This window comes from Chlorocebus sabaeus, chromosome X (assembly GCF_047675955.1).
Source record: "Chlorocebus sabaeus isolate Y175 chromosome X, mChlSab1.0.hap1, whole genome shotgun sequence".
NCBI classification, from domain to species: Eukaryota; Metazoa; Chordata; class Mammalia; order Primates; family Cercopithecidae; genus Chlorocebus; species Chlorocebus sabaeus.
Window position 1 is genome coordinate 29255448 of NC_132933.1, and position 27984 is coordinate 29283431.

Here is a 27984-nt window from a genome sequence, read left to right on the forward strand (position 1 = left end):
GTTAGTACGACTTAATTATTCCTACTCGGCAAATGCAATAACAGTAACAGACTGACTTACCTAAGGTCACGTGGATAATCAGTGACAAAGATGAAAAACAGTGGGAGTTGAACAATGAGAACACATGGACACAGGGAGGGGAACATCACACACTGGGGCCTGTCAGGAGGTGCGTGGCAAGGGGAGGGAGAGCATTAGGACAAATACCTAATGCATGCTGGGCTTAAAACCTAGATGACAGGTTGATAGGTGCAGCAAACCACCATGGCACATGTATACCTATGTAACAAACCTGCACATTCAGCACATGTATCCCAGAACTTAAAGTAAAATAAAAATTTAAAAAAAAAAAAATGTTTAAATGGCCCACCAGGTGACTAAAAAAAAAAAAAATCAGATCTCATGCACTCCTGCTTTTACTCTCTCTGTCCAATACTGAATGTGATACGTACTATAGCCTTTTGTCATCTTGTGAGAAAACAGTTCTATTTCTGTGTATATGTGTGCAACCAAGATGTATATATATCTCAATTCCATATATGTTAAAGGGCTCTATCCAAACAGTTGGTCAGGCTTATTGTATCTTGTTACATTAAAAAAAAAAAAAAAAAAAAAAACCTTCATTTAAGAACTAAATGACCTAATGATAAGAATTCAGCCTTTTACTACAAGTTTGGCCAATGACCCCAAATTAGGAAAATATCCAAACTGGGTAGTTTGACTTCCCCCCTAGTTGCAAACTGCAAAATAATGGTACCCCATTTACTGCAAGAGAAAATATAAGTGTCAAAGTTGAATGTATAGCATCCTAACAGGAAGACCAGGCATCCCATAACCTTGAAATGCTCAAGGGCAAATCTGGGTTGTACTAGTAGTAGACTGGATTCTAAGCTTAACAAAGTGAATCAAATAAAACATAAGCTGATGTTGAAACATTATTAACAGAGTTTAAAGCTGTTCCTCACATTTTTAATTCTGTGTCCATTCTACCCCAAAGAATATCTTAAATCCAGCCCTTTATTTAGAGCAGAGGACTTAATCAGAGGCATTCTCTATAGACTTATTCTACCTGTGCACTACCACAAAGGTTCCCTGCCTGTAACAGCCAAACAGACAATTACCTAAGCTTGTCTCCGTACTGACCTTATCTCTTAAGAGCAAATTTCAGAGGAAACGAATAAGTATTTGATAAGCTGTCATGTTCCTTTTTGGGCTTGCTGACACACTTTTTTTCTGAAGAGAGCTGCACACTTGGAAATATATTGTGCATTTTTCTACCTTGACTCAGCATCTTACAATATGTTAGCATGGCAATATTTTAGATATGGCAAGGATATGACCTTTCTGTAAAGGTGCAAGTTATTACATACTGGAAAATAGCAGGGATGCTCATGTTGGGAAAGAAAAGGTGAAAAAAAAAACTTGATGAATAAAAGGCCAGCCAAAGACGACAGGGAGTAGGCTCATCAACTGGGAACTTTGACAGCAACAAAATCAAAAAAGCACTTACCTTTTCCAGGGAATCACTCCAAAAAGATAAGATAATCATCAATCCTTTATTTGGTTTATTAATAGCATCAGTCTCTGAATATTTTTATAAGGAATTATAAGGAATATTTCAAGACAAATTAGGTAAATAAGGCTTTCAAACACTTTATTTAAATGTGAAAGACTTGATGATTCAAAAAAAGCTTTTTTAAAAAAAAAGGCTCTTGGAAGTGAACATGCAAACATAATTCATATGTTTAGGATTATTCCAGAATGAACACATTATAGAGTTAGAATTAGTTACACCTATTACAATTTAAACTCAAGCCATATAATTAAAAATTATTAAACCTATGCAACTTACCATGAAAGTAGGATTTTTAAATTCCTTTACAAGTTAAAGTGATGCTTTTACCTCAAGAAATGGTAAACCACCCATAATGCATTACTGGGGCCATACTCCACTTTTCACTCCCACATCATCCATATTAAATGCTCAGAAATCAGGTCTTGACAGTACATGAAGAGTAGCTCTGTCTCTCAACAGTTCACTAATTAAAACCAAGTTCACCAACACTCATACACAACCCAAAATTCCAAGTTATTATTTTACAGTGAAGCTTAGCCTTTTCATATGGCCCATGGACCAGAGTATTTGCATTGACTCGGTCTGCCTCTAAAGACCAGATCTATCTGGCTCTAAAGACCAGATCTACCTACACATGGGGATCCTCATTTATCATGTACTTATCAACTTTCATTGTTATTGTTTCCTTGTCTTTTATTGTTATTTTCTTTCACTGTCTTTTATCATTATTGTTTTCTCGTCCAACGAGACAGTGAACTGAGAGCAGGGACCAGGTGTTTTTACTTCTATACCCTCAGTGTCCTATTACATTGTTGAGTGAATGAATTCTGTGAACCCTGTAGCAAAGTGACATATAATCAATCACAAATCATGAAAATATAAATGTGAGAAGAAAATACCACATAAAATTCTGACTCTCATGTAGGTTTCAATCACTTGGAATTTTTTTTAAAACTTAATATAATCATAAACTTTCCAGTGGTTTTGTAGGGTTACTTCAAAAGGAGGCTGGTTACAAATCAGTTATTCATGAGCTGCAGCTGCTGAAGTTTCCCTTCAAAATGAGGTTTTCCATGTAGTAGAAACAACTAGGGCAGAGGTAAATGAAAAGAAAAACTCATTTCATTGGATTTGTAATACAATTTCAAATCCTGAAGCATCAAATACGATAAACATGTTTAGAGCGTATCTTAAATTATAAGATTTTCAACTCCAGGTTGGTCTGTGGATTTTACTGTCCAACATCAGAACACTAGGCAAGAAGGTTGCTTTCAGAATTAAACATAAATCCTTCACTCTTTTTCTAGTGCTTGTTTTAACACACAGTATACAGCTTCAAAAATCCCAAAAGAGCCTATGACACCATAGCTAGTGGAGAACTTGGCAAAGACAAGGGACACCAGCCAACTTCCCACCATACAATCAAGCAAGACATTTTAAAATTAGTAGCTATCAAATAATATTTCACTAAAAATGGAGCTTTTCACAAAAACTGAGGATTATTTTTATTTATATTTGGCAAGAATTGACATTAATCATTTATAAAGTATTCATTATGCTTTAAATTGTTTCCCATTTGTAAATATAATAACTGAAAATAACCTATGGAATTACTTTTTCCCAATCCTCATTTCAAAGCTCCTCACTATGTACAAAAGTCCATTTCAGCTTTGACATCATGCTAGATGCTTCCATTACAGGACTACAATGGCTTTAGAAATTCATTTGTAGCTCACTGAACTGTATTATCTACAATATATAAGACTTAGCATATATTTAAATTATAGAAAATAAAGTACAAGGTGTTTTATTTTTCTTCATGGGGCTTTCAGGCAGACATCAGGATCTTCTCTTATCCCTAAAGAAAAATAACAAAAATCAAGAAAAAATAAACTTGCAAGCTATTAAAATTACAGATTAACGCATACTTATAAAATGTCCAACTGCATAAAACTCACAATGACACAACACAATAATATACCATAAGCAACTATTATTTAAAATTGAGTTATGAAGAATGGAATACTAGGCAGAAAAAAACAACTAGCCAACTTGGAAATTAGAGTTCTATTTGCATTTGTATTAAAAAGGCTATTCATTAATTTAATTCACCACTTGAGTCTAATTGTCAGTTTATGCCTGAGCCTAGGTCCCTGTCAAAAAGGGACATAACAACTCATTTTCTTTTATCATAAATATTTATTGTTTCAATCAAGGCCGATCCTCTTACTCCAAACAAATGATAAACCCCATTCAATAGAGGAGTAAACAGTCACGTATCAGATAGCTACAGACATTGGCTGGTATTCAGTCTTTAGCACGACACATACACTAAAATAGGTTTGCTCAGGATATGCAATAATTTGTGCCAGTGGAACAATAAAGTCTACTATTTAATTTCCTTTGCTTCAGAAAAATGTCATTAATTCAAGCACCACCGATTCAGAAACCAGAATCGTGTGTGCCAGGCTAACGTTAGCTTTCATGTCCCTGTAGGAAAAAAACAGTTTACTAAGCAAAGGTAAAACACAGCTCAGGTGTTCTCTGAATTATACCATCTTTCACATTATTTGTGTCTGAATTAGTGAAGTGAAATGATACTTAGCTACCTATAAAAGGGACAGGAAAGAACAAGATGAGACAGACAAGAGCAGTTAAAATGTTATGGGCTTATAGAATTTTTGATGATTTTACAGCGATTTATTAAAAGTTTATAGAATAATAGATTAAAATTATAGCACATAAATTGTCACCTCTCATTTTACTTGCTGGCTACATCTACTTTCTTATTGCATTTTTCTTACATAACTTCTAATTGATTATATGGTTATGAATAGGTTGACTCATAAATCTGAGCTTCCAAACCCTGTCAAAAATTAAGAGTAAATCATACCTGTAGTACCTTGTGTACTTCTAGCTGAGGACTTCTTCTCAACTGGATACTGCAGAGGTATTACAATGCCTTGATCTGGCTTCTGAAATGCTGAAATGAGATTTTTTATTTTCCGGAAATATCTTTTATGTACCCCAGGTGCTGTCTGGAAAATAAAAGGCCAAGCAAATTATTTACCTATCTCAAAATGATACAAAAAGACCTACGAAATGTGCGAGGGATGCTAAGAGAGGTAACAGTTGTGTAACTTGTTGAAATATTTGAAAACATAAGAAAGAAGGAAAAACAACATTCCAGAAGAGTTTACTTTGGTTGGCTGAATTTCCCTGCAAGAGGAGCTAATGAGCTGTCATTTCAGTTCTCCCAAGGGTGGTATTAGTTTGTACAAGCTCTTGCTCATCGCCCTGCCCTTCCTGCCTGCTCCCCATCAGACATCTCAAACCTCTAAGGGTATACAGGCCATTACCCACAATGAATTCACCAACAGAGGGGATGCCGTTAAACAGGAAAAAAAAAAAAAAAAAAAAAAAACAGATCCTACAGGTCATTAATAAAAAGCCTGAGGAACAACAACAAAAGAAAAACCAACAACCCATCCTCCCTGCCATCATCCCACAATATAAAATGCTACACAGGAAATTAAAAATTGGCTGTTATGATACACACAGTGCACGGCTAGTTCAGTCCTCATACTCTTTCACCTCATAATATTTCCTGCGTCATTCTTCACATTAAAATTTTTCCTCCTTGGGAAACTTCCCTATACTCCCAAAATTATTCTCTTCATCAGCATGTCACTGTAACAAGGTTTTCTCTATGACATGAAAATGAAAGACTATATAAGGTCACCTTTATTTATTTGTGTATTTTTAAAGAGACAGTTATTTGCAGGTAACTATTAAAATGTATTCCTTTCCTGACATCAGTTGTCTTGCAAAGACACTGCCTGAAATCAACAACAATTTCCTGCAAAAGCTTATGAGCCAAGCTTCAGGCATCAGCTCAAAACTGTCATTTTACATAAAATAAAGTAGTATTGCTATGAGCAATTGAACAATGACTAGTATTTTTTTTTAAAGTTGTTTTTCAGCTATTCCATCTGGAAGATTTTTGAGGTGGGAGCTGTTTGTTTTTTTAGAATTTAATGAGAAAACATGAAGGCTGGCATGAAGACTTCTGTCAGCTAGACAGTGGTATGCTGAAGATAGCATACTACACTATCCATAGTAACTCTCAGTCATTTCCTTATGTTGGGGTAATTTTTCATTGAAAACATGACAAAAATTCCCTTTAGCTCTATATTAGTGTTCCCCCATATGTTCACAGTAGATGTAGAACACTCTCTCACCCAGCTCCACCCCACTCTCTCACCTACCCTCCACCTTCCTAAAGCTTGATTGAGAACTCATCCAAAATAACATGGCCATTCTTGCAGAAATCCAAACAGTTCTTTGGTTCCAAGATAGAATCTCCAAATTGCAAATGCAGGCCATAGGCACAAATTGCCTCCTTATACTCTCCTCAGTGCACTTTTTCATTTGCAAAGCACATTCCTATCTCTTGCCTTCACTATTTCCTCACAAAATGGCAGTTATTGGCTTATTCAGTTATTCCCATTTGACAGATAAGAAAATGTGAATGCAAAGAAATTAATCAGCTTGCCCAAAGTCATACAGACAACCAGAGGCAGAACTGGCTCTGAATCCCAGGACCCAGTCTCTTGCCTTTCAGATTAGAACTGGGTCAAACAGGATCTAGCGAAGCTAGGGTCATCAACCAGAAGAGAAACTGTACACTCCCCAAGTGTGGAAAGATTTCAAATCACACATCTTTTTGGCTGTTCTTGTGGCTTGTAAAACCATTTATCAACAGAAGCATAGCCGGGCACAGTGGCTCACACCTGTAATCCCAGCATTTTGGGAGGCTGAGACCAGTGGATCACCTGAAGTCAGGAGTTCAAGACCAGCCTGGGCAACATGGTGAAATCCCAGCTTTACTAAAAATATGAAAATTAGCCAGGCGTGGTGGCACACACCTGTAATCCCAGCTACTTGGGAGGCTGAGGCACGAGAATCCCTTGAACCTGGGAGGCAGAGGTTACAGTGAGCCGAGATCGTGCCATTCCACCACTCCAGCCTGAGCGACAGAGTGAGACTCTGCCTCAAAACAAAACAAAACAGAGAAGCATCATTTTTATGGGTACTGATATGTAGTTAACACTTGATTATCCATGCTAACAGAGAGGAATAATAGCACTGGAGGTATGGAAGCTATTTGAATTGGGGATCTGATGTTTCATAAGCAAATGACTGGCCTATTTTACAGTATTTTACTTAGATTAATAAGGACAATTATTTAACATCTGCTGATCTCCTGATCATATACCCAGTAAAGCCTGAAGACAGTGATGTCAACAGGGTGATATCACTGTTGTGATGTCAGTACGTTTTAAATAATGTATTGCCAACAATTCACATATTAATAAGGGAAAGTAGATTGTAGAATTATCTAAATTAACAATTTAGCAAAATTTTAGTCTGAGTCATATAAGATAATACACTAGGCAATGATTTAACCTAAAAATCTCTCTAAAACTAGAAATACACATGATATCTGTCTTTCATAATTCTGTGGGGCCAGGGTTCGATTTCATTACACTCTTTAAAACAAATCTCACTTACCTACATTTCTAGCACAATATATGCACAGATGATGGCGTGTTACTGCCCTGATTTTTCCTGCAGCATGGCAAACTAAAACATTGTTCCAAAAATAAGTATTAATATCTATCATTTACCCAGTTTTGAAAATACATTTATCACAAGAATTGTACCACTGACAACTCTCATCCTGTCACTGAACTCAGCTATTCTTCAAATTTGCACATCTCCCATACTGTCACCTCTTAGTTATCCATGGAAACATGTATTAGATCACAGCTGGTTTTCAATATGCTCTAGAGAAATTTCTTCCAGTCAGGTGGTATGAGCTCTGAGAATATATACTAGTTTAATATTCACCTTAGAACAGCACTGCTAATAAGGTAAATTTAGTAGATAGAAAAAAACGCAATATGCATTTCAAAAATTAAAGAACTTTTTAAACTATTTTCTATTTGGGGATAAGTCATGCCAATCTTCTGCTCTCTTGATGCAGAAAATTACAATATTATTAAATAAACAAGGTCAGATCAGACAACAGGATGAGGGGCATTTGTGTTCAATAAGCCCTCTCTTCTTTAACATGATCACAAGCATGTAACAATCTCATATGATGTTATACTCAAAATGCAGGAAAACAAGTTTAAAAACAAAGTTGTTAAACCCTAAGAATTTAAGATCCTTTCCTTACATAATAATCTTCAGCAGCTGAAGGGTATTTCTCTAGGGAGAAGAGCTATTTCTGGTGAAATAATATACAAACATATGTGTGTGTGTGTGTGTGTGTGTGTGTGTTTGTCAGTATATGTTACATGTAACTTTCTTCATAATAAAGTTTAATTTCTTATTCAATCATCTCTGTAGTGATACAGAGAATTTTTTTAAATAAACAGCTATAAATCATTTTGATTAGAAATGGCATAACTTTATCTTTAGTTAGTATTATAGTTTTAATAATCCTTACATAATACAGCAACAGTATGTTTGAAAACTTGGCCTAATTCATCTCAGTGGTTCAAAACATTTGTGGGCTGTAATTTGTGCTTTCCAATTTACTGATAAATTAGTAAACGGGAGAGCTATTTTAATTTTTGAAGTATAGACTTCAGAAAATTTTAAGTGTATAGATTGAGTTATTAATAGGAGCTGTGGCAATTTTCAGGAGTTCACTTTTTTGAGGGCTCACTGTGTGTCAGGCCCTATGGCAAAGAGCTTCTTTATGTGTGTTATCTTATTTACTCTTCAAAATGAGCCCTGTGCATAAGGGAGGATTCTTAGGCTCAGTTTACAAATGAAGAAACTGGCTCACAGAAAAGTCAAGTAACCTGCCCAAGATCATAGACCTATCAGAGAGGAGGGGAGACCAGACCTGGAACCCAGATTTGCCTGGTTTCTTCCCAAAGCCGAGTTTCTTCCACTCATAACTGTTTAATTTCAAGTTATAACTTCCCAAGGATATTGTAGTCTCTTAGAAAACAAGCATCATGGTTTTTAATCTCCCATAATACCAACACTCATACTGGTATCATCTGGTAAATAACTGTTCATTTAATTATTTTACCTGCTTTTGATATGCTTTCTAAGATTTCACATAGTCACTAAAAGTTTGACATAACCCTTCAACATTTTTATCTTTCTCCTGAAGTCATACAACTCTGCAAAATGGTGGCTAAACAGGACTGGGATCAAAATTCTCTAAAGCTTTCTTAATGACCCAAGAACAATTTTTGATTGGAGCTTTAAATATTTCAACCTTATGAATACTTCATAATGTAGAATTCACTCTTTTATAAAACCAGCCTAAATTTCAAACACCTCCTTGACACCCCCAGAAGCAAAAATAAATAAAACTATACCTCAGCACTCCAAGAACCTGTTTCTGTCTGGGACACTCGGTATGTATAAATGTAACCGTGATACCTGTGAAAGAATAAACTTCCATTACTAAAATATTCCGAAAGGACAATGGATACTGTAAATTTAAGCTTAATATTACATATAAATGTCACTTATACTAGGACACACGTATATGGTGCCATTGCATTCACAGGAAGCAAAGCATAGTGAATCTAACTTGTCTCCATATTGTAACTGCCCAACCACAGTTTCCAGTGAGATTTATCTTTTCATTTTTTGAAATATGGAAATTCATGCTCCTAAAGATTTGTCAAGTTGAGAGACTATTTGGACAGAAAGAAACTACAACAGGGACCTGTTGTAATTGATAAAACCATGAATTATTAGATAGTTTTAACAAACAATAGACTTATTTTTAAGTACATATCGAACCTTAAGGTGAAAACATTTCACTGGGATAATACACTATCAGGCCTACATAATTATTAATATTAATAATATTTGTTATAAATATAATAGCAATAGTATACGGATGTAATACTATAATATGAATATAACTATATTTTTATAAAATTACTATTTTAATGTATAGCAATATAATATTGCCACAATTATGTATCACTTACCAAGGGGGATACATTCTGAGAAGTGCACCGTTAGGTGATTTCATTGTTGTGCAAACATGATAGACTGTATTTACACAAATCTATATGGTATACCACCTAGGCTATGTGGTATAGCCTATTACTCCAGGCTACAAACCTGTACAGCATGTTACTGTACAGAATACTATATGCAGTTGTAACATAATGGTAAGTATTTGTGTATCTAAACCTACCTAAACATAGAAAAGGCACAGTAAAATACAGTATAAAAGATAAAGAATGGTATACCTGTTGAGAGTACTTACCATGAATAGAACTTACAGGACTGGAAGTTGCTCTGGGTGAGTCAATGAGTGAGTGGTGAGTGAATGTGAAGGCCTAGGACATTATACTACTAGAATGTTATAAACACTGTAAACTTAGGCTACACTAAATTTATTTTAAAATATTTACATTTCCCGGATCATGAGGTCAAGAGATCGAGACCATCCTGGCTAACACAATGAAACCCCGTCTCTACTAAAAGTACAAAAAATCAGCTGGGCATGGTGGCACACACCTGTAATCCCAGCTACTTGGGAGGCTGAGGCACTGAGGCAGGAGAATCGTTTGAACTCAGGAGGTGGAGGTTGCAGCGAGATGAGATCACACCACTGCACTCCAGCCTGGGTGACGGAGCGAGACTCTGTCTCAAAAAAAAAAAAAAAAAAAAAAAAAAAACTCTTCAATAATAAATTAACCTTAGCTTCCATTCTTTTACTTTATAAACTCTTAAACTTTTTAAACTTTTTGACTCTTTTATAACACTTCACTTAAAACACAAACACATTGTACAGCTATACGAAACTGTTTTTCTTTATATCCTTATTCCATAAGCTTTTCTCTGTTTTTTAAATTTTTTATTTTATGTATTCTTTGCTATTTAAACTTTTTTGTTAAAAACTAAAACACAAATACACACATTAGCCTAGGCCTACAGAGGGTCAGGATCATCAGTATCACTGTCTTCCACCTCTACATCTTATCCCACTGCAGGATCTTCAGGTGTAGTCACACACAGGGAGCTGTCATCTCCTATGATAACAATGCCTTCTTCTGGATTACCTCCTGAGGGACCTGCCCAAGGCTGTTTTACAGCTAACATTTTTTATATAAGTAGGAGTAGATTTTAAAATAATGATAAAATGTGTAGTACAGTAAATACATAAACCAGTAACACAGTAATTTGTTATCATTATCAATTATTGTGTACTGTATATAATTGTCTGTGCTATACATTTTTTTCTTTTTTCTATTTTTTTTTTCTTTTTTTGAGATAGAGTCTCGCTGTATTGCCCAGGCTGGAGTACAGTGGCGCAATCTCAGCTCACTGCAACCTCCGCCTCCCAGGTTCACACAATTCTCCTGTCTCAGCCTCCCAAGTAGCTGAGGCTACAGGTGCACGCTACCATGACTGGCTAATTTTTGTGTTTTTAGTAGAGATGGGGTTTCACCATATTGGTCAGGCTGGTCTTGAACTCCTGACCTCAGGTGATCCACCTGCCTCAGCCTCCCAAAGTTCTGGGATTACAGATGTGAGCCATCACACCTGGCCTGTGCTATACTTTTATACAACTGACAGCACAGACGGTTTGTTTATACCAGTGTCATCACAAATACATAAGTAATTCACTGTGCTGTGGCATTACAATGGCTACAACATCAGTAGGTGATAGGAATTTTTCAGCTCCATTATAATCTTATGGGACCACCATTGTATATACTGTTCGTCATTAAGGAAAATGTTGCTATATTGCACATGACTGTATTACTATATTACTCTATAATATATTATAAATGAAGTAATAGTTAAAAAAATATGAATTCAAAACAAGTGCTGCTTGTTTTTACTATATTTTTGTGGAAGAGCAACTCTAAAATGCTGTAAACTAGGACTATCTCCAAAGCGCCTTAGCTGTAACTTTATTTTCCTAAAAGCAGCTTATCCTTTTAAATGGGATAAATATTCCCTCCCATTACTCAGTTTATATCTATATTGCATATCTGTCTAATTGATTTCTACTACATGCCAAGAGTTTTACTTTCTGCATTAGTCTGTTTGGCTGCCATAACAAAATACCATACCTTGAATGGCATAAATAAAAGAAATTTACTTTCTCACTGTTCTGGAGGCTGGAAAGTCCAAGATCGAGGTGCCAGCAACGTAAGTTTCATTTTGAGCCCTCTTCTCTTGCCTTGCGAGTAGCTGACCTCTTGCTGTGTGCTCACACAGCCTTCTCTGTTGTAATAAGGCCCCCAATCCTATCATATTAGAGCCCCACCCTTATGACCTCATTTAACTTTAATTATCCCCTATCTCTAATTACAGTCATGTTGGAGGTTAGAGCTTAAACATAGTAGGGGGGAACACAATTCAGTCTACATCATTCCACTGTTGACCCCCAAAACTCATGTCCTTCTCACACTTATACCATCCCAATGGCCTCAAAATAAATTAACTAATTCTAGCATCAACTTAAAATCTAAAGTCCAAAGTTTCATCTAAATAAAATTAGATGTGGGTTAGACTAGCAGTATTATTCATCTTGAGGCAAAATTTATTTCCAGTTGTGAAACTATGAAACCAGACAAGCTATGTGCTTCCAAAATATAATGGTGCTACAGGAAGACAATAGACATTCCCATTCCAAAGGGAGAAATTGGAAGAAATAAAGGGGTTGCAGGTCCCAAGCAAGTCCAAAACCTAGCAAGGCAAACTCCATTAGCTCTTAAGGCTCAAGAATAATCCTCTTTGATTCAATACTCTGCCTTTCAGGTTCACTGGGAAAGCAGCATCACCCCCACAGCTCTGTAAGGTGGCCACATCCTTTGGCTAGGGTGATGGCCCCACCCATGTGGCTCTATTGGATGTCAGTCTCACTTTCTGAAACCAAGGTAGAGGCAGCCTTAGCCTCCAGGCCTGTGCACTCTGGGCCTATAGTAGGAATGGCAGCCCTGGTGATCTCTGAATCACCCTCAGGGTCATTCTTCCTTTTTTCTTGAAGGATAAACCATGTTTGCAGCCAAATAACTATACCATACTGTCCTGTTCTCTTTGGTCCAAACTGGTAATATTTCTGCTGCTTTTATCCAAACTCTATTCCTGACTTCTGCTGAGACGGCTGGTTAATATCATAAGCAATCTTAAGAAGTGATAGATAATCCAGCCACACCCTAGTGTTGTCTCCAGCACAAGCTTCCTCATTTATTGCAATACATAAAGACTCAGAATTTTCCAAATGTTTAAGTTCCAGTTCCTTTTTGCTTAACAATTCCTTCTTCAATTCATCTCTCTCCTTTTGTATTTTACTATAAGCAGTAAGAAGGAACTGAGCCACTCCTTCAACATTTTGCTTAGAAATCTCCTCAGATAAATAGTCAATTTTTTTACTCAACAAATTCTACCTTCTTCAAAATACTAGAACACAGTTCAGTCAAGTTCTTTACCATTTATAACAAGGAACACCTTTCTCCCAGTTCTCCCAGTCTGCAGTAACATCTTCCTGATTTCCATCTGAGACCTCATCAGAATAAATAGTTCTACCAACATTCTGTTCACAGCCATCTATGCTTTCTTCTAGAATACACCTTAAAACTTCCCCAGTCTCTACTCATTACCTAGTTCTAAGGCCACTTCCACATTTTTGGGTATTTGTTACAGCAGTACTCCTCTTCTTAGTACCAAAATCTGTATTGGTCTGTTCAGGCTGCCATAACAAGATACTATAGACAGGGTGGCTTAAACAACAGAAATTTATTTCTCACAATTCTGGAGACTGGGAAGTCCAAGATCAAGGTGCCAGTACAGTAAGTTTCATTCTGAAGCCTCTTCTCTTGGCTTGTAGGCAGCCACCTTCTTGCTGTGTGCTCATATGACCTCTTCTTTGTACATGCATTCTTCCTTTTCTCATAAGGTCACCAAGTCTATCAGATTACAGCCCCATCCTTATGATCTCATTTAACCTTAATTAGATCCTAGAGGTCCTATCTCCAAATACAAGCATATTGGAGGTAAGGGTTTAAACATGTGAATTTAGGAGGAAAAAAAGTTAAGTTTATAGTACATGCATTATCTCCTTTGGACCCCACAAAAATCCTATTAGGTTTATATTGTAATATTTATTTTATACATGAGGAAACTGAGACTTTGATATGTTAAGTAACCAAAATCAGACTAGAGATTAAGAAGCAAAAATGGGATTTGAATCAGGCCCATTTCTAGATCCCCAGTTCCTGATCCCCACACTGTACTGATACAGATTATTTGTTATACTTTAGTATATATAGTAATGCCACTTAATTTGCCTAATAAATTTTACCTCATAAAACTGTAAGGTAAACTTTATAATGAATTGTTTCAGATTTTGAATGTGAATCTAAATCTATTGTGAATCAATTGAATGTGAAAGTAAATCATTTATTTAATAAACTTTCTGATTGCTATTCTTGGGCACAAGTTTGAGTCAATAGAGATCTTTGGTTAGGACACGTGCTTTTTTTTTTTTCTTTTTTTCTTTTTTTCTTTTTTTTAAATGGTGTATTGCTCTGTCACTCAGGCTGGAGTTCAGCAGGGTGATCATAGCTTACTGCAGGCTTGCTCTCCTGGGATTAAGCGATCCTCCTGCCTTAGCCTCCTGAGTAGCTGCCACTACAGGTGCACACTGCTGTGCCTGGCTAATTTTTTTTTTTTTTTTTTTGGTTTAGTTTAGTTTTTGCAGAGACAGGGTCTTGCTCTGTTGACCACAATGGTCTTGAACTCCTGGCCTCAAGCTATCCTCCCACCTAGGCCTCCCAAAGTGGTAGGATTACAGGTGTGAACCACCACACCTAGCCAGGACACGCACTGAACTCTGGTTAAAATCAATGTGTTTACAAGCAGAAGGTCATGCTTGACTTGATGATCACATTTACCATTAACCTCCTTTGGAAATAAAAGTATTTAAATACGTGAATTAAATTAGACTTACATCTGTAATCCCAGCACTTTACTTTGGGAGGCTGAGGTGGGCAGATCACCTGAGGTCAGGAGTTCGAGACTAGCCTGGCCAACATGGTGAAACCCCATCTCTACTAAAAATACAAAAATTAGCCGTGTGTGGTGGCAGACGCTGGTAATCCCACCTACTCAGGAGGCTGGGGCAGGAGAATCGCTTGAACCCAGGAGGTGGAGGTTACAGTGAGCTGAGATCGCGCCATTGCACTCCAACCTACGTGACAAGAGTGAGACTTCATCTCAAAAAAAAAAAAATTACTACATCTTTCCTCAATATCCATCAGGACTGATTACCTAAAGGGCAAAAAATATCTGAAACACACTATTCAGATTTACTTGATTCATGACACTGAACAAAAGGTCAATTTAACTACTGATGTGGATTATATGATGTTTTATTTTTTACAAAGGATTGCCAGAATATTTAGATCATATATAAAATAGCTTGATATATGCCTATATATAATATGCTGAATAAATATACAATATTACAATGTTAAAGTCTTTTGTCTTTTTAAACACTTGAAATCTACCTCAAAGCCCACTAACTTCAGCAAGTACTCTATGGGGAACAAGGCAAGAGCTTTGATTTCCATTTTTTACCATGGGAACTCAACGTAAGCCTTTAAGTGATTTTCTTAAAGCCATATAGCAAAATGGAGATGGAAGCAGTGAAACAGCATAGGTTGTTAGTTCCATTTTCCCTATGAGAAACGATTAATGGCAATAATTCAGTATCATAAGGGTGATGTGGAGATTCATTATTTAAAATCTCAGCAACAAAATAAGCAGAATGGTAAGCAACAAGTTTTCCACTTTCTAAAACAGTGGGTCTCTAAAAAATGCAATGATTCTATCTCCCTACTATCATTCAGACGTATTTAGTCAAAGTAAATGAGTCTGTTTTGAGAATTGTTTCCTAACGAATCTGATCTTATCTCACTTTCAGTTAAGCAGCAGGAACCTGAGTACCACTTCAAAAGTTCCTACCTCCTTCAGTTTCTGAACAACCTGGTGTCAATGGTACATAAAACTTCTCATGATTAACTCATCTAATATTAACAATTTATTTCTCCCCACAACCCCTCCAATTTCTGAATGAGCAAAATTGTCTCACTCCTCAAATAGGCCAGCAGTTTATATCTTTCACTTTCAAGTTACTGAAGTAACTGACCAAGGATCCCATGTAGTCAACTCTTACTATAATATGTCATACATGGAAGAGATCTAAAACAGTGCAACTCAAATTGCATTCCCGGGATAACAGCATCAACATCACCTGGGAGCTTGTTAGAAATGTAGACTCTCGGGCCCCACCCAGACCTGTTAAATCAGAATCCGGATTTTAATAAGATGCCCAGGTGATTTGTGTGAACATTAAAGTTACAGAAGGACTGATTAAAATGCAAAGAGAACGCCCACATCTCATTGGGAATATTGATGGCAACTTCCCTGATGTCAATCGGGCTTCTTCCACCTGCCCAGGGTACTTCTGTACCACCTCCTCCGTAGTCATTCAGTCTATGCTTTAAGAATGCAATTTTATTTTAGTATAAGCTGAAGGTTTGTCAGTCATTTCAGTCTTCATAGGACAATGTTTCTGAATCATTTTTTCCTTTCTTCCCCAATAATATTTCTTAGTTTTATTTTCTATAGCTTCTATTATAAACCAGTAATTTTGTAATATAAAATTAAACTAAAATATTGAATATGCCTTTTCAAACATAACATACTCTGTCCCTGTCCATGGAAAATCACTAGTTATATAATAAGAGCAAGTTATATAATAAGAGCTATAAAACCATACATATTTTTGACTGCATAACCTTGCTTATCTTCATATATTCCAAGGAAACAAGTCAAGAGGAAAAAGCAATTTGACAAAGATTTTCATACTAGCCCTATTTTAATTATGAAAACATTGAACTAACCTAAGTACCCCTAGATAAGGAATAATTACACAAAATAGGGGAATTGTTTTTAGGTATAACCCCAAAAGCACAGACATCAAAAGCGGAAATAGATAAATGTGATTACAACAAACTAAAAACCTTCTGAACAGCAAAGGAAACAATCAACAGAATGAAGAGACAACCTACAGAATGGGAGAACATATTTGCAAACCATACATATGATAAGGGGTTAATATCCAAAATATATAAGAAACTCAAATTACTCAATAGAAAGAAAACAAATAATCCCATTTAAAAATGGGCAAAGGACCAGAATAGACATTTCTCAAAAGAAAATATACAAATGACAAACAGGTATGTGAAAAAATGCTCAACCTCACTAATCATCAGAAAAATGCAAATGAAACCACAATGAGATATCATTTCACACCTGTTAGGATGCCTATTATCAAAAATAAGAGAGGATGCAGAGAGAAGGGAACCTTGCACACTGTTGGTAGAAATATAAATTAGTACAGCCATTATAAAAAATGGTATGAAAGTTCTTCAAAAAATTAAAGATAGAACCACCATATGATCCAGCAATCCCATTGCTGGGTATATATCAAAAGGAAATGAAATCATCATGTCAAGGAGAAATCTGCACTTTCATGTATATTGCAGCATTATTCACAATAGCCAAGACACAATGCAATCAACCTACGTGTCTGTCAACAGATGAATGGATAAAGAAAATGTGGTGTATATACACAATGGAATACTATTCAGCCTTAAACACAAAGGAAATCTTGTCATTTGCAACAACATGGATGAATATGGAGGACAGTATGTAAAGCAAAATAAGCTATGCACAGAGAAACAAATACTGCGTAGTCTCAGTTATACACAGGATCTTAAAAAGTTGAACTAATACAAGCCAAGAGTAGAATGATGGGTGGCTACCAGGGGCTGGTAGGGGCATGCAGGGTGGGGATTGGGAAATTTGGGTCAAAGGATAAAACATTTAGGTCAGGAGGAACAAGTTCAAGAGATCTATTGTACAACATGGCAACTATAGTTAAAAACAATGTATTGTATTCTTGAAAGTTGCTAAGAGTAGATTTTAAGTGTTCTCATCACAAAATATAAGTATGTGAGGCAATGCGTATGCTAATCATTCCAATTTAGCTATTACACATGTATACATATTTCAAAGCATCATGTCGTACACAATACATATATACAATTTTTGTCAATTTAGAGATAATATATAAATTACAAAAAAATAAGGGAATTATAGCAGAAAAAATGGTTCAAAATTACACTTTCTCTGTCAAAGGTGAAGGTTTAAAATATTACGCTGGCTGGGCACGATGGCTCACACCTGTAATCCCAGCACCCTGGGAGGCTGAAGTGGGTGGATCACGAGGTCAGGAGTTCGAGACCAGCCTGGCCAACATGGTGAAACCCTGTCTCTACTAAAAAATACAAAAAAAAAAAAAAAAAAAAAAAAAAACCTGCCAGCTGTGGTGGCACGCACCTGTAATCCCAGCCACACAGGAGGCTGAGGCAGGAGAATCGCTTGAACCTGGGAGGCGGGGGTTGCAGTGAGCTGAGATCGCACCACCACTCCAGGCTGGGCTACAGAGAGAGACTCCATCTCAAAAAATATAAATAAATAAATAAATAAACAAATAAATAAATAAAATATTATGCCAAAATTCAAAATTATTAGAGTCCTAGGTTTTCAAAAAAACTTTATGTGGACTATGTTGACATAAAATGATAGTATGTGTAAAAAGTGGGCACAAGGAGATGCCACTCTGATTACAACTATTCAAAACTGTCTGTCCCTGTGTGTATATACACTAGAAGTAAACTTAAACTAACATAAATGCATTCTTGCATGTTATTTTTTCCTATAGTTATTTAAGTGACTACTTTTTTAAGAAAAACAAGCAGAATTACAATTTGGAGGCTTACAAACCTAGCCTAAGCAAATCACAACTCATAAAAAGATAATTCATTTTTTAAATTGTTACATCCCCTTTAGGATTATATTTCCTCTGACTCCCTCCATTAATACAGACAAACCAGCAATGTCGTGTAATTTTAACTTCCTTCCCTCATTAAAGTTTTTTTGGGCTTTTTGATAATCCTAGAATTTAAAATGCATCACCAAAAAAATCAGAAAATGAATAATTGTTAAAGAACGGTGGAGTTTTATCATTGCCATTAATTTATTTTAATTACTATAAAGCATGTGTTAATCTAGTCTCTGCTGATATTGAAATTTGTCTTTATTTCATCAAAAGTTGTCCCTAACTGTAAAAAAGTGTTCAGGTTAGAAGTGGACAAGAAGCAACCAACCTGACTTATTTCTTATTTTCTCAGTGGGTCAGTGTTGGGGACAGATCCTGGTTTAGAACTGAAAAAACCACATCAATTCCTTTTTTATACCACTTCAAGGACTACACAAAAGAAAAAGTTTAGCTACACCTGACTTCTTCATGACACTGCAAATAAAGCAAGCCAGTTCCTATGCCCTTTATGTCTATATGAACTAATGCTACATACAAAAATCAGACACAACTATAATGAATTTTTTTTTTTTTTTTTTTTTTTTTTTTTGAGAGGGAGTCTCCCTCAGTCGCCCAGGCTGGAGTGCAGTGGCGCAATCTGGGCTCACTGCAAGCTCCACCTCCCGGGTTCACGCCATTCTCCTGCCTCAGCCTCCCAAGTAGCTGGGACTACAGGCGCCTGCCGCCACACCCGGTTAATTTTTTGCATTTTTAGTAGATACGGGGTTTCACCGTGTTCGCCAGGATGGTCTCGATCTGCTGATCTCGTGATCGGCCCGCCTCGGCCTCCCAAAGTGCTGGGATTACAGGCGTGAGCCACCGCACCCAGCCTACTATAATGATTTTTAACAAATGTTTCAGAACTTTTATATCCAGAGGAATAGTATCCCACACAAAGCCATTATTTTTGAGACTATACTCTGATTCAAGAGCTTTCCAAACTTCCAGTGACCCAAACTTTATTCTTTCAGAGAGAATTTTAATTTTTGAAACAGTTGAAAGTCATTCAACTTCAAGTCTGACGGTAAAACTATCTGATATTTTGATGAGTCATGAAAATAAATATAATCACTTCTTCCCCCGAACTTTCATATCAAGTTTTATTTATGTATACTTATGTGGGTCTAACTTTGTATTACAATTATTTATAGAGCTTTTATTTATATTAAAAAACACGGCCGGGCGTGGTGGCTCACGCCTGTAATCCCAGCACTTTGGGAGGCCGAGGCGGGCAGATCACGAGGTCAGGAGATCCAGACCATCCTGGCAAACACGGTGAAACCCCGTCTCTACTAAAAATACAAAAAAATTAGCCGGGCGTGGTGGTGGGTGCCTGTAGTCCCAGCTACTTGGGAGGCTGAGGCAGGAGAATGGTGTGAACACGGGAGGTGAGGGAGCATGCAGTGAGTGGAGATCGTGCCACTGCACTCCAACCTGGGCGACAGAGCGAGACTCTGTCTAAAAAACAAAAACAAACAAACAATTAAAAAAACCACATATTACATGTTAACTTTACAAATATTAACTCATGTCATAATCGTCATAACAACCCTGTGAGGTAAGTACTCTCATTATCACCATCTGCCCTTTTACAGGTAAGAAACCTGAAGCACAGAAAGTTAAAGTAACCTGCTCAAGGTAAAATAGCTAGTTAAGGGTCAGAGCTGGGATGCACACCCAGAGATCTGGCTGGAAGATCTGGGCTCTTAACCACCATTCTGTGCTGCCCCTCTCTTATACTAGAGGGAATGTATTAACAAATTGGTCTTTAACACAATTCCAAAAGCACAATTCTTAAAAGGGAGGGAATCTGCTTCGACATGGAGCTGGAGCTGTCCACCCAGAGAAGGAGGGCAGTGGAGGGAGCTGAAGGGAAGAGGCCAGGTGGGGAGAACCTGAAAGAGATCAACCCAGACTCCCCCTTTGCTTAAGCTAAATGACATCTTCAGACTAATCTTGCAACTTTAATTTTACATTGTCAGCCGGAGTCAGTACTTGGCTTATTTGCCATGAATTATCCATTTGATGGTTTATATGTGGCAAACTTAATCCTAGGCTGGTTTTCAGGCTCACTTTACCACTGGATTGTATTCAGGAAATCGAAAACAATGTTGGTGGCCTAAGTTATCATGAAGATAAATGTGGCACTAAGGCACATATCCAATTGAATTCAAAAACTAAATGTCAGTTGTAATTTCTCACTAAATGAAGTTAAGTTATAATTTCAAGTTCTTTGCCACACTGTTCCCCTTTAGTGCAACTGATAAACTGGAATTTTATTTCATCACTGCTCCTCCCCCATTTCTCCAGTTCAGTTGTTTGACAGGCACTTTATTCCCAGTTGTACCTTTAAAACTTAAAGGACAAAAAGATAATTATGCTTTTATCTAAAGACATATATGTCAAATGACTTCATTATGTGTCCTTGACGCTAAAGAATTATAACAGCATTTCTTCTTCCAAATCTTCCATCAGATAAGTAGCAAAGGCAGATATGTCCAGAAAAATGCCAACTATGGAAATAAACTATTTTTTGAGCTAATTATTTTAAATATTTTAAATTAGTTCTCCTCTTATCACCATCAAACAATCCTACTGGGCAGTCAGAACTTCCCCAATAGCTGTCTACATTGAGGGTGAGAATGGAAGAAATGTGAGAGCACATATGTACGTCAGTGAAAAGAAACTTGATGTATCTAAAAAAACAAAGGGAATAAACTTTAAAAAAAAACTATCTGCATTAATAAGAGCATTCAGTACACTGGATAAATACAAGAACAGAACATAAAATCAGTAGCTTTCCTATGAAACAGAAAATATAGTGGAAACAGATCCCATTTATATTTAAAAGCAGCATACACATTCATACACACAATAACTCGAAATAACAAAAATGTGTAAGACATACAAAAAGGAAACTATAAAACTTGATTGATGGATATAAAGGAAAAAATTATAAATGGAGAGACTTATGGGAAGGGAAGACTAAATCATTTAAAGATGACAATTCGTTCTTAGTGTATTAATAAATTTAATGTAACCCCAATAGTATTTTCAAAAAATTTTAGTACATAATAATTGTACATATTCATGGGGTACAATGTGATGTTTCAACACATGTATGCATTATAATAATCAAATCAGGGTATTTAGGATATTTATCACGTCAAATATTTATCATTGCTATGTGTAAGAACATTTCAACTAGTCTCTTCTAGCTATTTTAAAATACATAAGATATTGTTAACTATAGTCACCTTACTGTGCGACTGAACACTAGAACTCATTTCTTCTATCTAACTGTACGTCTGTACCCATTAGCCAGCCTCTCTTCATCGCCTTCCACCCTTCCCAACCGCTGGCAACTATCATTTTACTCTCTACCTCCATTTAACTGAGGAATCCCACTACAGGGTATCTACCAAAAGGAAAGGAAATCAATATATCAAAGGGATACTTGCACCCACACGTTTATCACAGTACTATTTACAGTAGCCGAGATATGGAAGAGTCCAACAACAGGTGAATGGATAAAGAAAACGTGCTATGTATATACAATTGAATACTATCTGGCCATTAAAAAGAATGAAATCCTGTTATTTGCAGCAATGTAAATAGAACTGGAAGTCATTATGTGAAGTGAAATAAGCCAGGCACAGGAAGACAAATATCATGTGTTCTCACTAGAATGTGAGAGCTAAAACATTTGCTCCAATGGATTTTTTTAACTTAATAAAATGATTCTAGATTTCATTTTGAAGAACCAACAGATAAGAATAGCAAATAATTTTTAAAATGTATTAAAACATTATCATACTATAGTGCTATCAGTGCAAGAATAAACGGATCAATTGAGACAAATAGATAGTCCAGAAACAGTAACTGTTATATATAAGAATTTAATATATGGTATAGTCGGCTAGCAAATCAATGAAGAATGGAAGTTGTATTTATAAATTATATTAGGACAATTGCTACCTATCTGGAAACAAAATCAAATTAGATCCTTTATCCGCATCAAAATAAAACTCCAAATGGAATTAAAAAGGTAAATGTAAACTAACAAAACCATAAATTTAAAACAAAAACTGCAGTGAAGTTTTATGACATACCTCAAGGGGAAAGGACTTTCTAGCCAAGGAAGAAATCAAACACAAAGAAAACAAGTGACATATTTGACTACTAAAAAGTTTGATTTTTGTATGTGTCAAAAAAAGTAAGGGCAAACACCAAAATTTGAAAAGACACCTTGCAACAGATCAAGGATTAGTGTGTGTATATATATATATATACACACACACTATTATATATATAATCCTATTATATATATTATATATACAATAGGATATTATATATTATATATAATAGGATTAATATATTATATATATACTAATACAGTGTGTTTAAAAAAAAGTATGATTCAACTGGTTAAATGAGAAAAATACACAAAATGCCAAATCATGTCAGGAAATACAACAGCTTAACAACCATATAAAATGACAGTCACTAATCAAAGGAATATAAAATGAGAAAAATAAAGAGATAGCGTGTAAATATAAAATAAAGAATGACACACCAAATGTCAAAGGAAAATTTTCTTAACTATAATACCCATTTCTAGTGAGGGTGTAGTGAAACGGACACTCATGCATTACAGGTGAGCATGTAGAATGGAATAACCATTTAGGGAAAATATCTCATGATCATGTATATATCAAGAATCCTAAGCTGTTTATGTTTTCTGACCTAGAAATTCCACTTCAGAAATTCATTATAAGGAAATAATCATAAATACAAGGAAACTTTAATGTACTGAAATATACGTCCTGATGGAATTTATAATAACAAAAATATGGAATGAGTCAAATGTCTAAAAGTAGGTGACTGGCTAAGCAAAATATGGTATACTTACTAGCTAGCTGGACTACCATGCAGCCATTAAAAATAACATCTTAAAGTTGTCTCTAAGAACATTATATATGAGTGTATTTTTTTCATGTTAAGTGGGAAATGGGAAGTGTATACAATTGTAAGAATACAATCATACTTTTTTAACACACGTAAATTTGTGTATACACACACACACACACACACACAAACTAATCCTTGATCTGTTGCAAGCTATCTTTTCTAAGTTTGGTGTTTTCCCTTACTTTTTTTGACACATACAAAAATCAAACTCTTTAGTAGTCAAATATGTCACTCGTAAGAATACAATTGTAAGAGCACACGTGCTCAAAAAGCAATTCATCTTATTAAAATATAGAAGAAAATTCACCTAATTTTTAGCAATAACAGGGTCTCGTTCTGTCACCCAGGCTGAAGTCCAGTGAGGCGATCTCGTCTCACTGCAACCTCTACCTCCAGGGTTCAAGCAATTCTCCTGCCTCAGCCTCAGCCTCCCGAGTAGCTGGGATTACAGGTGTGTGCCACCAGTCTGGCTAATTTTTGTGTTTTTAGTAGAGAGGGGATTTCAACATGTTGGTCAGGCTGGTCTTGAACTCCCAGCCTCAAGTGATCCTCCCGCCTTGGCCTCCCAAAGTTCTGGGATTACAGACGTTAGCCACCATGCCTGGCCTAGATAGGTTTGATTTTAAAAAACACCTTTTTGATCACAGTCTAGGCACTGTGATATGAAAAAAAGTGTTAATTCATTAATACAATGATTAACTGAAGTTTACAGCTAGTCTTTAGTTAGTTTCACACATATGTTCAACGTTTTATCTCACTTGACTTCTTTCCCAAAATTATCTGGAAAGTAAGGCAAAAATAAATAAATCATATCCTCATATTGAATCAACCTTCTTGTATTGGTTTACACATGATGCTTCAGTAGATGTAAAAATTTGAAAAAAAAAAAAACAAGATTAAACTAATCTCAGAAAAAAAATAAAATAAAACTATAGATGTTTCTCTAATTTCTATTGTCTATATGTTTCAATTTTTCTATAATGAATAGGTATAAGGAACTATTTTTAATAGACTTATACAAAAATCTATATTTATTTAGAGAAAGTAATTGAAAGAAAAACTTATCACTTAAAATGAAGGTGAGCAATCCTACAAATGGAAAACTCCTTTAGTGCTTTATGAAGGAGTTCAATTTTATAAACCAGAACAGAAGAAAAGGCCATATCTGAAAGCCATGATTAGGAGCTTCAGAACTGGGGAAAAGGGCAAGCATCGTTTGAAAGTACAGTTTAAAGTACAGTTTGAAAGGCATATGAAATGTATTATCTCTACAATAAAAATATAAAAACTATAGCTCAATTAAATCTTCTTGGTTAATAGGAGTAGACAAAAGCTAGAATGAGAAACCATTCTGAGTAAACCCTATATTCAATGCATGTTTGTCAGCTATACCTTGTTGTCCATGTGTACATGACACCATTTATATTGTTATTTCGACTACATATCATAAGCATAAGTGTTTTGGTTTAAAATGAGTACATGGTTTATTTCTAAATAAAATTTGATTTTATAATTACAGTGTAGCACCAAAAAGAGGGAATGAATTTTTTACATTTGTCAAAAGGGACACTCAACTCAAAAACGTTGAGAAACTGATAAAAGGCAATGTATCCTTATATCTTCCCTCTGCAGCACATTCTGGCTATCACCCTAACAGTCTCATAAGACTTTGAGTCCCCAGTGTACCATTTGAAAGACACCATAAGGGAACTCCCAATTTGTCTAGTATTTTCCGCTACCTCACAAGGCAGTTTTCTTGGAGAACTAAGAGTCATAAAAAAAGCATTTATGCAAGATTCACTTTGGGCAAAAACTTAAACGCTTGAGAATTTCTCACCTGCCTAAGTTAATTCCTCATGTGGTTCCGGCCTATATAGGAAAAAGGCTAAAGTTGTCCTTCTCTCTTGTATATGGTACTTAAGGCAATCTTTTGCAGAAGGTAGGATACACATTACTATTCCTGTTTTATAAATATGGAAACTGAGGCCCAGAGAATTTGAGTGACTTTCCCAGGGTCCACACCCTAACCTCTCGATGTTCATTCCGTTTCTTGCAGTAAAGAATAGAATTTGCCTTGACAGTTTGTTAATTCAAAAATATCTGCTGAGTGCCTATTATGTGTTCCTGTGTTCCTGGTGATGGAGACAATGTCTCCGCCCTCATGGAGATTATATTTTTGCAGGACAGCCCAGTAATAAGTAGGTAAACAGGCAAATTATCAAATAGTTTAAAGCTCTTTGAAGAAAAATAAAGAGATGGAGTGAGTGTATCAGGGACAGAGAGAGGGCACGTGTTCTAGATAGGTGGTCAAGCAAGTCCTCTCTGAGGGAGGAGACAGTTGAACAAACATGTGAACTGAAGGTATTTTTGGCAGAAGGAACAATAAGCACAGAAATCCTAAGTGGGGGCATTTTTGAGGAGCTTGAGAAACGGCCAGGAGCCTGGTGAGGCTGAAGTCTTAGGTGTATCTTGCCTCTCACTATACCCTGTTGTCCCTCCCCTGCCCAGACTTGTTTTGTACGTTCTTTTTCACCTTTGGGTTAAGGAGCACATTATCTCCTTTGTCAGCTTCCCTAAAGCAGCGCCTTTCACCCACCCACTCACTCCACCTTCTTTCAATGAGAAAAGAGCCTAAGAATCCCAGCTGATTTTCATTGCCCTTCCCTAGGTTCCACATGGGAACAATAATTATATAAGCAAAACATAAAGATTCAAGCCCAAGACATTCAATAACTTCCACGTATTTCCCTGGAAGCCTTTATGAAAAATGTATTTAGCATGACCTGAGAGCTGCCACAAACAAGGCTTGACCATTTTTGAAAAACAATATACAGTGAAAATCCTCTAGCACCAGCATCAGGATGATCTTTCTTCACTGACCCATAAGGTATTTCAAACTCTTGTGGGGTATCATCAGATGCTGAACTTACTACCAAGCATTTAACCTCATTTGGTTTCTGTCTAGAACCTGCTATGCAGGGCTGCTATTTTCATGGATTTTTTTTATCCTGCTGACAATAATGCTTGAGCTAGGTCCTTCCTTAGAAATGCCCCCATGATTCCTAAAAGAAATCAACTGAAAAGAGAAGATAAAATAACAATATATTTTTGGTATAATGATAATACCAATAGCTTACATTTATTGAACATTTACTAGGTGTCAGGCCCCAGTGCTAATTTTTTTACTGCATTATAGCACTTAATCTTACAATCCTATGAGGTAGGCAGTAATGTGATACCTATTCAATGGATAAGAAAACTGGGGGACTGAGAGGTTAATTTGCCCAGGTCACAAGCCTAACATCTGACTAGCACAGGACAAAGTCTCAGATCTGCCTGACTCCGGAGCCCTGGAGCAAAGACGCAGATGAATTTGATTCAAAATGAAGCCTTAGACTGAGACATGCCTAGGCAAATGGCAAAGCTGAATCATAACAAGGGTGTTTTCCCTCCATTCCCTTTAAGACTATTGTGAGTCCTAACGTTTATCAAGAAGGGTCCTATTTCTGAAATCCCCTGCCCCTCCCCACCCCCCACTACTTTTCTAAAGGATGCTACATCAGCAGATCCAGAGAGGTGATTTTACTCATACACATCCCCCTCCTCTCTCAGCATCTCGACTTTACTGGCATTGCATTCTTAAAGTAATTGACTCTGTTTCTTAATGTGTCTCCTCTCCCTGAATGTCATGCCCTTCCTTTGGGATGACACTTCAAAAGTCGTTTAAAGAGAGCTAGAGTAAGGCTCCCAGGGCACTACGCGATAGGGGTCAAAATAGAAGTGGGGAGCCTGGGTCTTTCCTGGAGCGAAGGTAAACTCTAGACCACATTTCACCACCCGAAAGGGCATCCTCTGCGGCTGCCCCAAAAGGCTCTGGTGAGGGCCTTCTGGAGAGCAGGAGGCCCAGGGAATGAAATCCCCAGCGAGGGACTCAGGAGAAAGTGTGTTCCACTACGGCCCTGGGCTGGACTTGAGGGCGGACCATGGAGGAGGTGTTGGCGAGCTGCTAATGCCGGCGTCCCTGCCTGCCTCGGCCTCCACCCTGGCCCCAGCTGCCGTTGCCCACCGCCCACACCCTCAGCAGGCCCATGCCCACTGTATCATACTCACAGCACACACAGGCAGTACACTCCTGGCACGCTCTCGCTGTCCCTCAGCAAATAGCTGCCATCCAGCCCAGTGGCAAGCAGGAGCTTCTCGCCTGTTTCCCTGCTGATTTTGCCATGATACACAGCCACTGCGTCCATGGCCTGGTGGGCTCTTGGGCAGGCCGAGGAGGAGAACTGTACAAGGGAGATGCCACTGCTACTGCAGCCAGGCACAAGTCAACCACCTGACTCCCAGTTCAGCCAGATGTGCAAAAAAGAGAGAAGCACCCAAACAACAGGATGTTGTCTACTTGCCTTAAACCTCCTTC

At 36.8% G+C, this 27984-nt stretch overlaps 1 protein-coding gene across 1 annotated transcript; it reads right to left on the reverse strand.

The window, feature by feature from the left end:
* Nucleotides 1-1640: 1640 nt before the first annotated feature.
* SH2D1A (SH2 domain containing 1A) lies at nucleotides 1641-27984 on the reverse strand. The gene is made up of 4 exons (XM_008019502.3): nucleotides 27678-27984; nucleotides 8986-9049; nucleotides 4470-4614; nucleotides 1641-3434 (listed from the first exon to the last, which is right to left on the reverse strand). The coding sequence occupies exons 1-4, from the start codon at nucleotides 27812-27814 to the stop codon at nucleotides 3394-3396; spliced, it is 387 nt and encodes a 128-aa protein (XP_008017693.1). The 5' UTR covers nucleotides 27815-27984; the 3' UTR covers nucleotides 1641-3393.

Bases quoted from the DNA above. Each gene is read 5' to 3' on its own strand.
- SH2D1A (XM_008019502.3), bottom strand. From the start codon at position 27,814: ATGGACGCAGTGGCTGTGTATCATGGCAAAATCAGCAGGGAAACAGGC. The intron at 9,050-27,677 runs GTGAGTATGATA...ATTCTTTCACAG, and splicing joins GTGTACTGCCTGTGTGTGCT to GTATCACGGTTACATTTATA. The intron at 3,435-4,469 runs GTATGATTTACT...ATTTTTCTTTAG, and splicing joins AAGTACACAAGGTACTACAG to GGATAAGAGAAGATCCTGAT.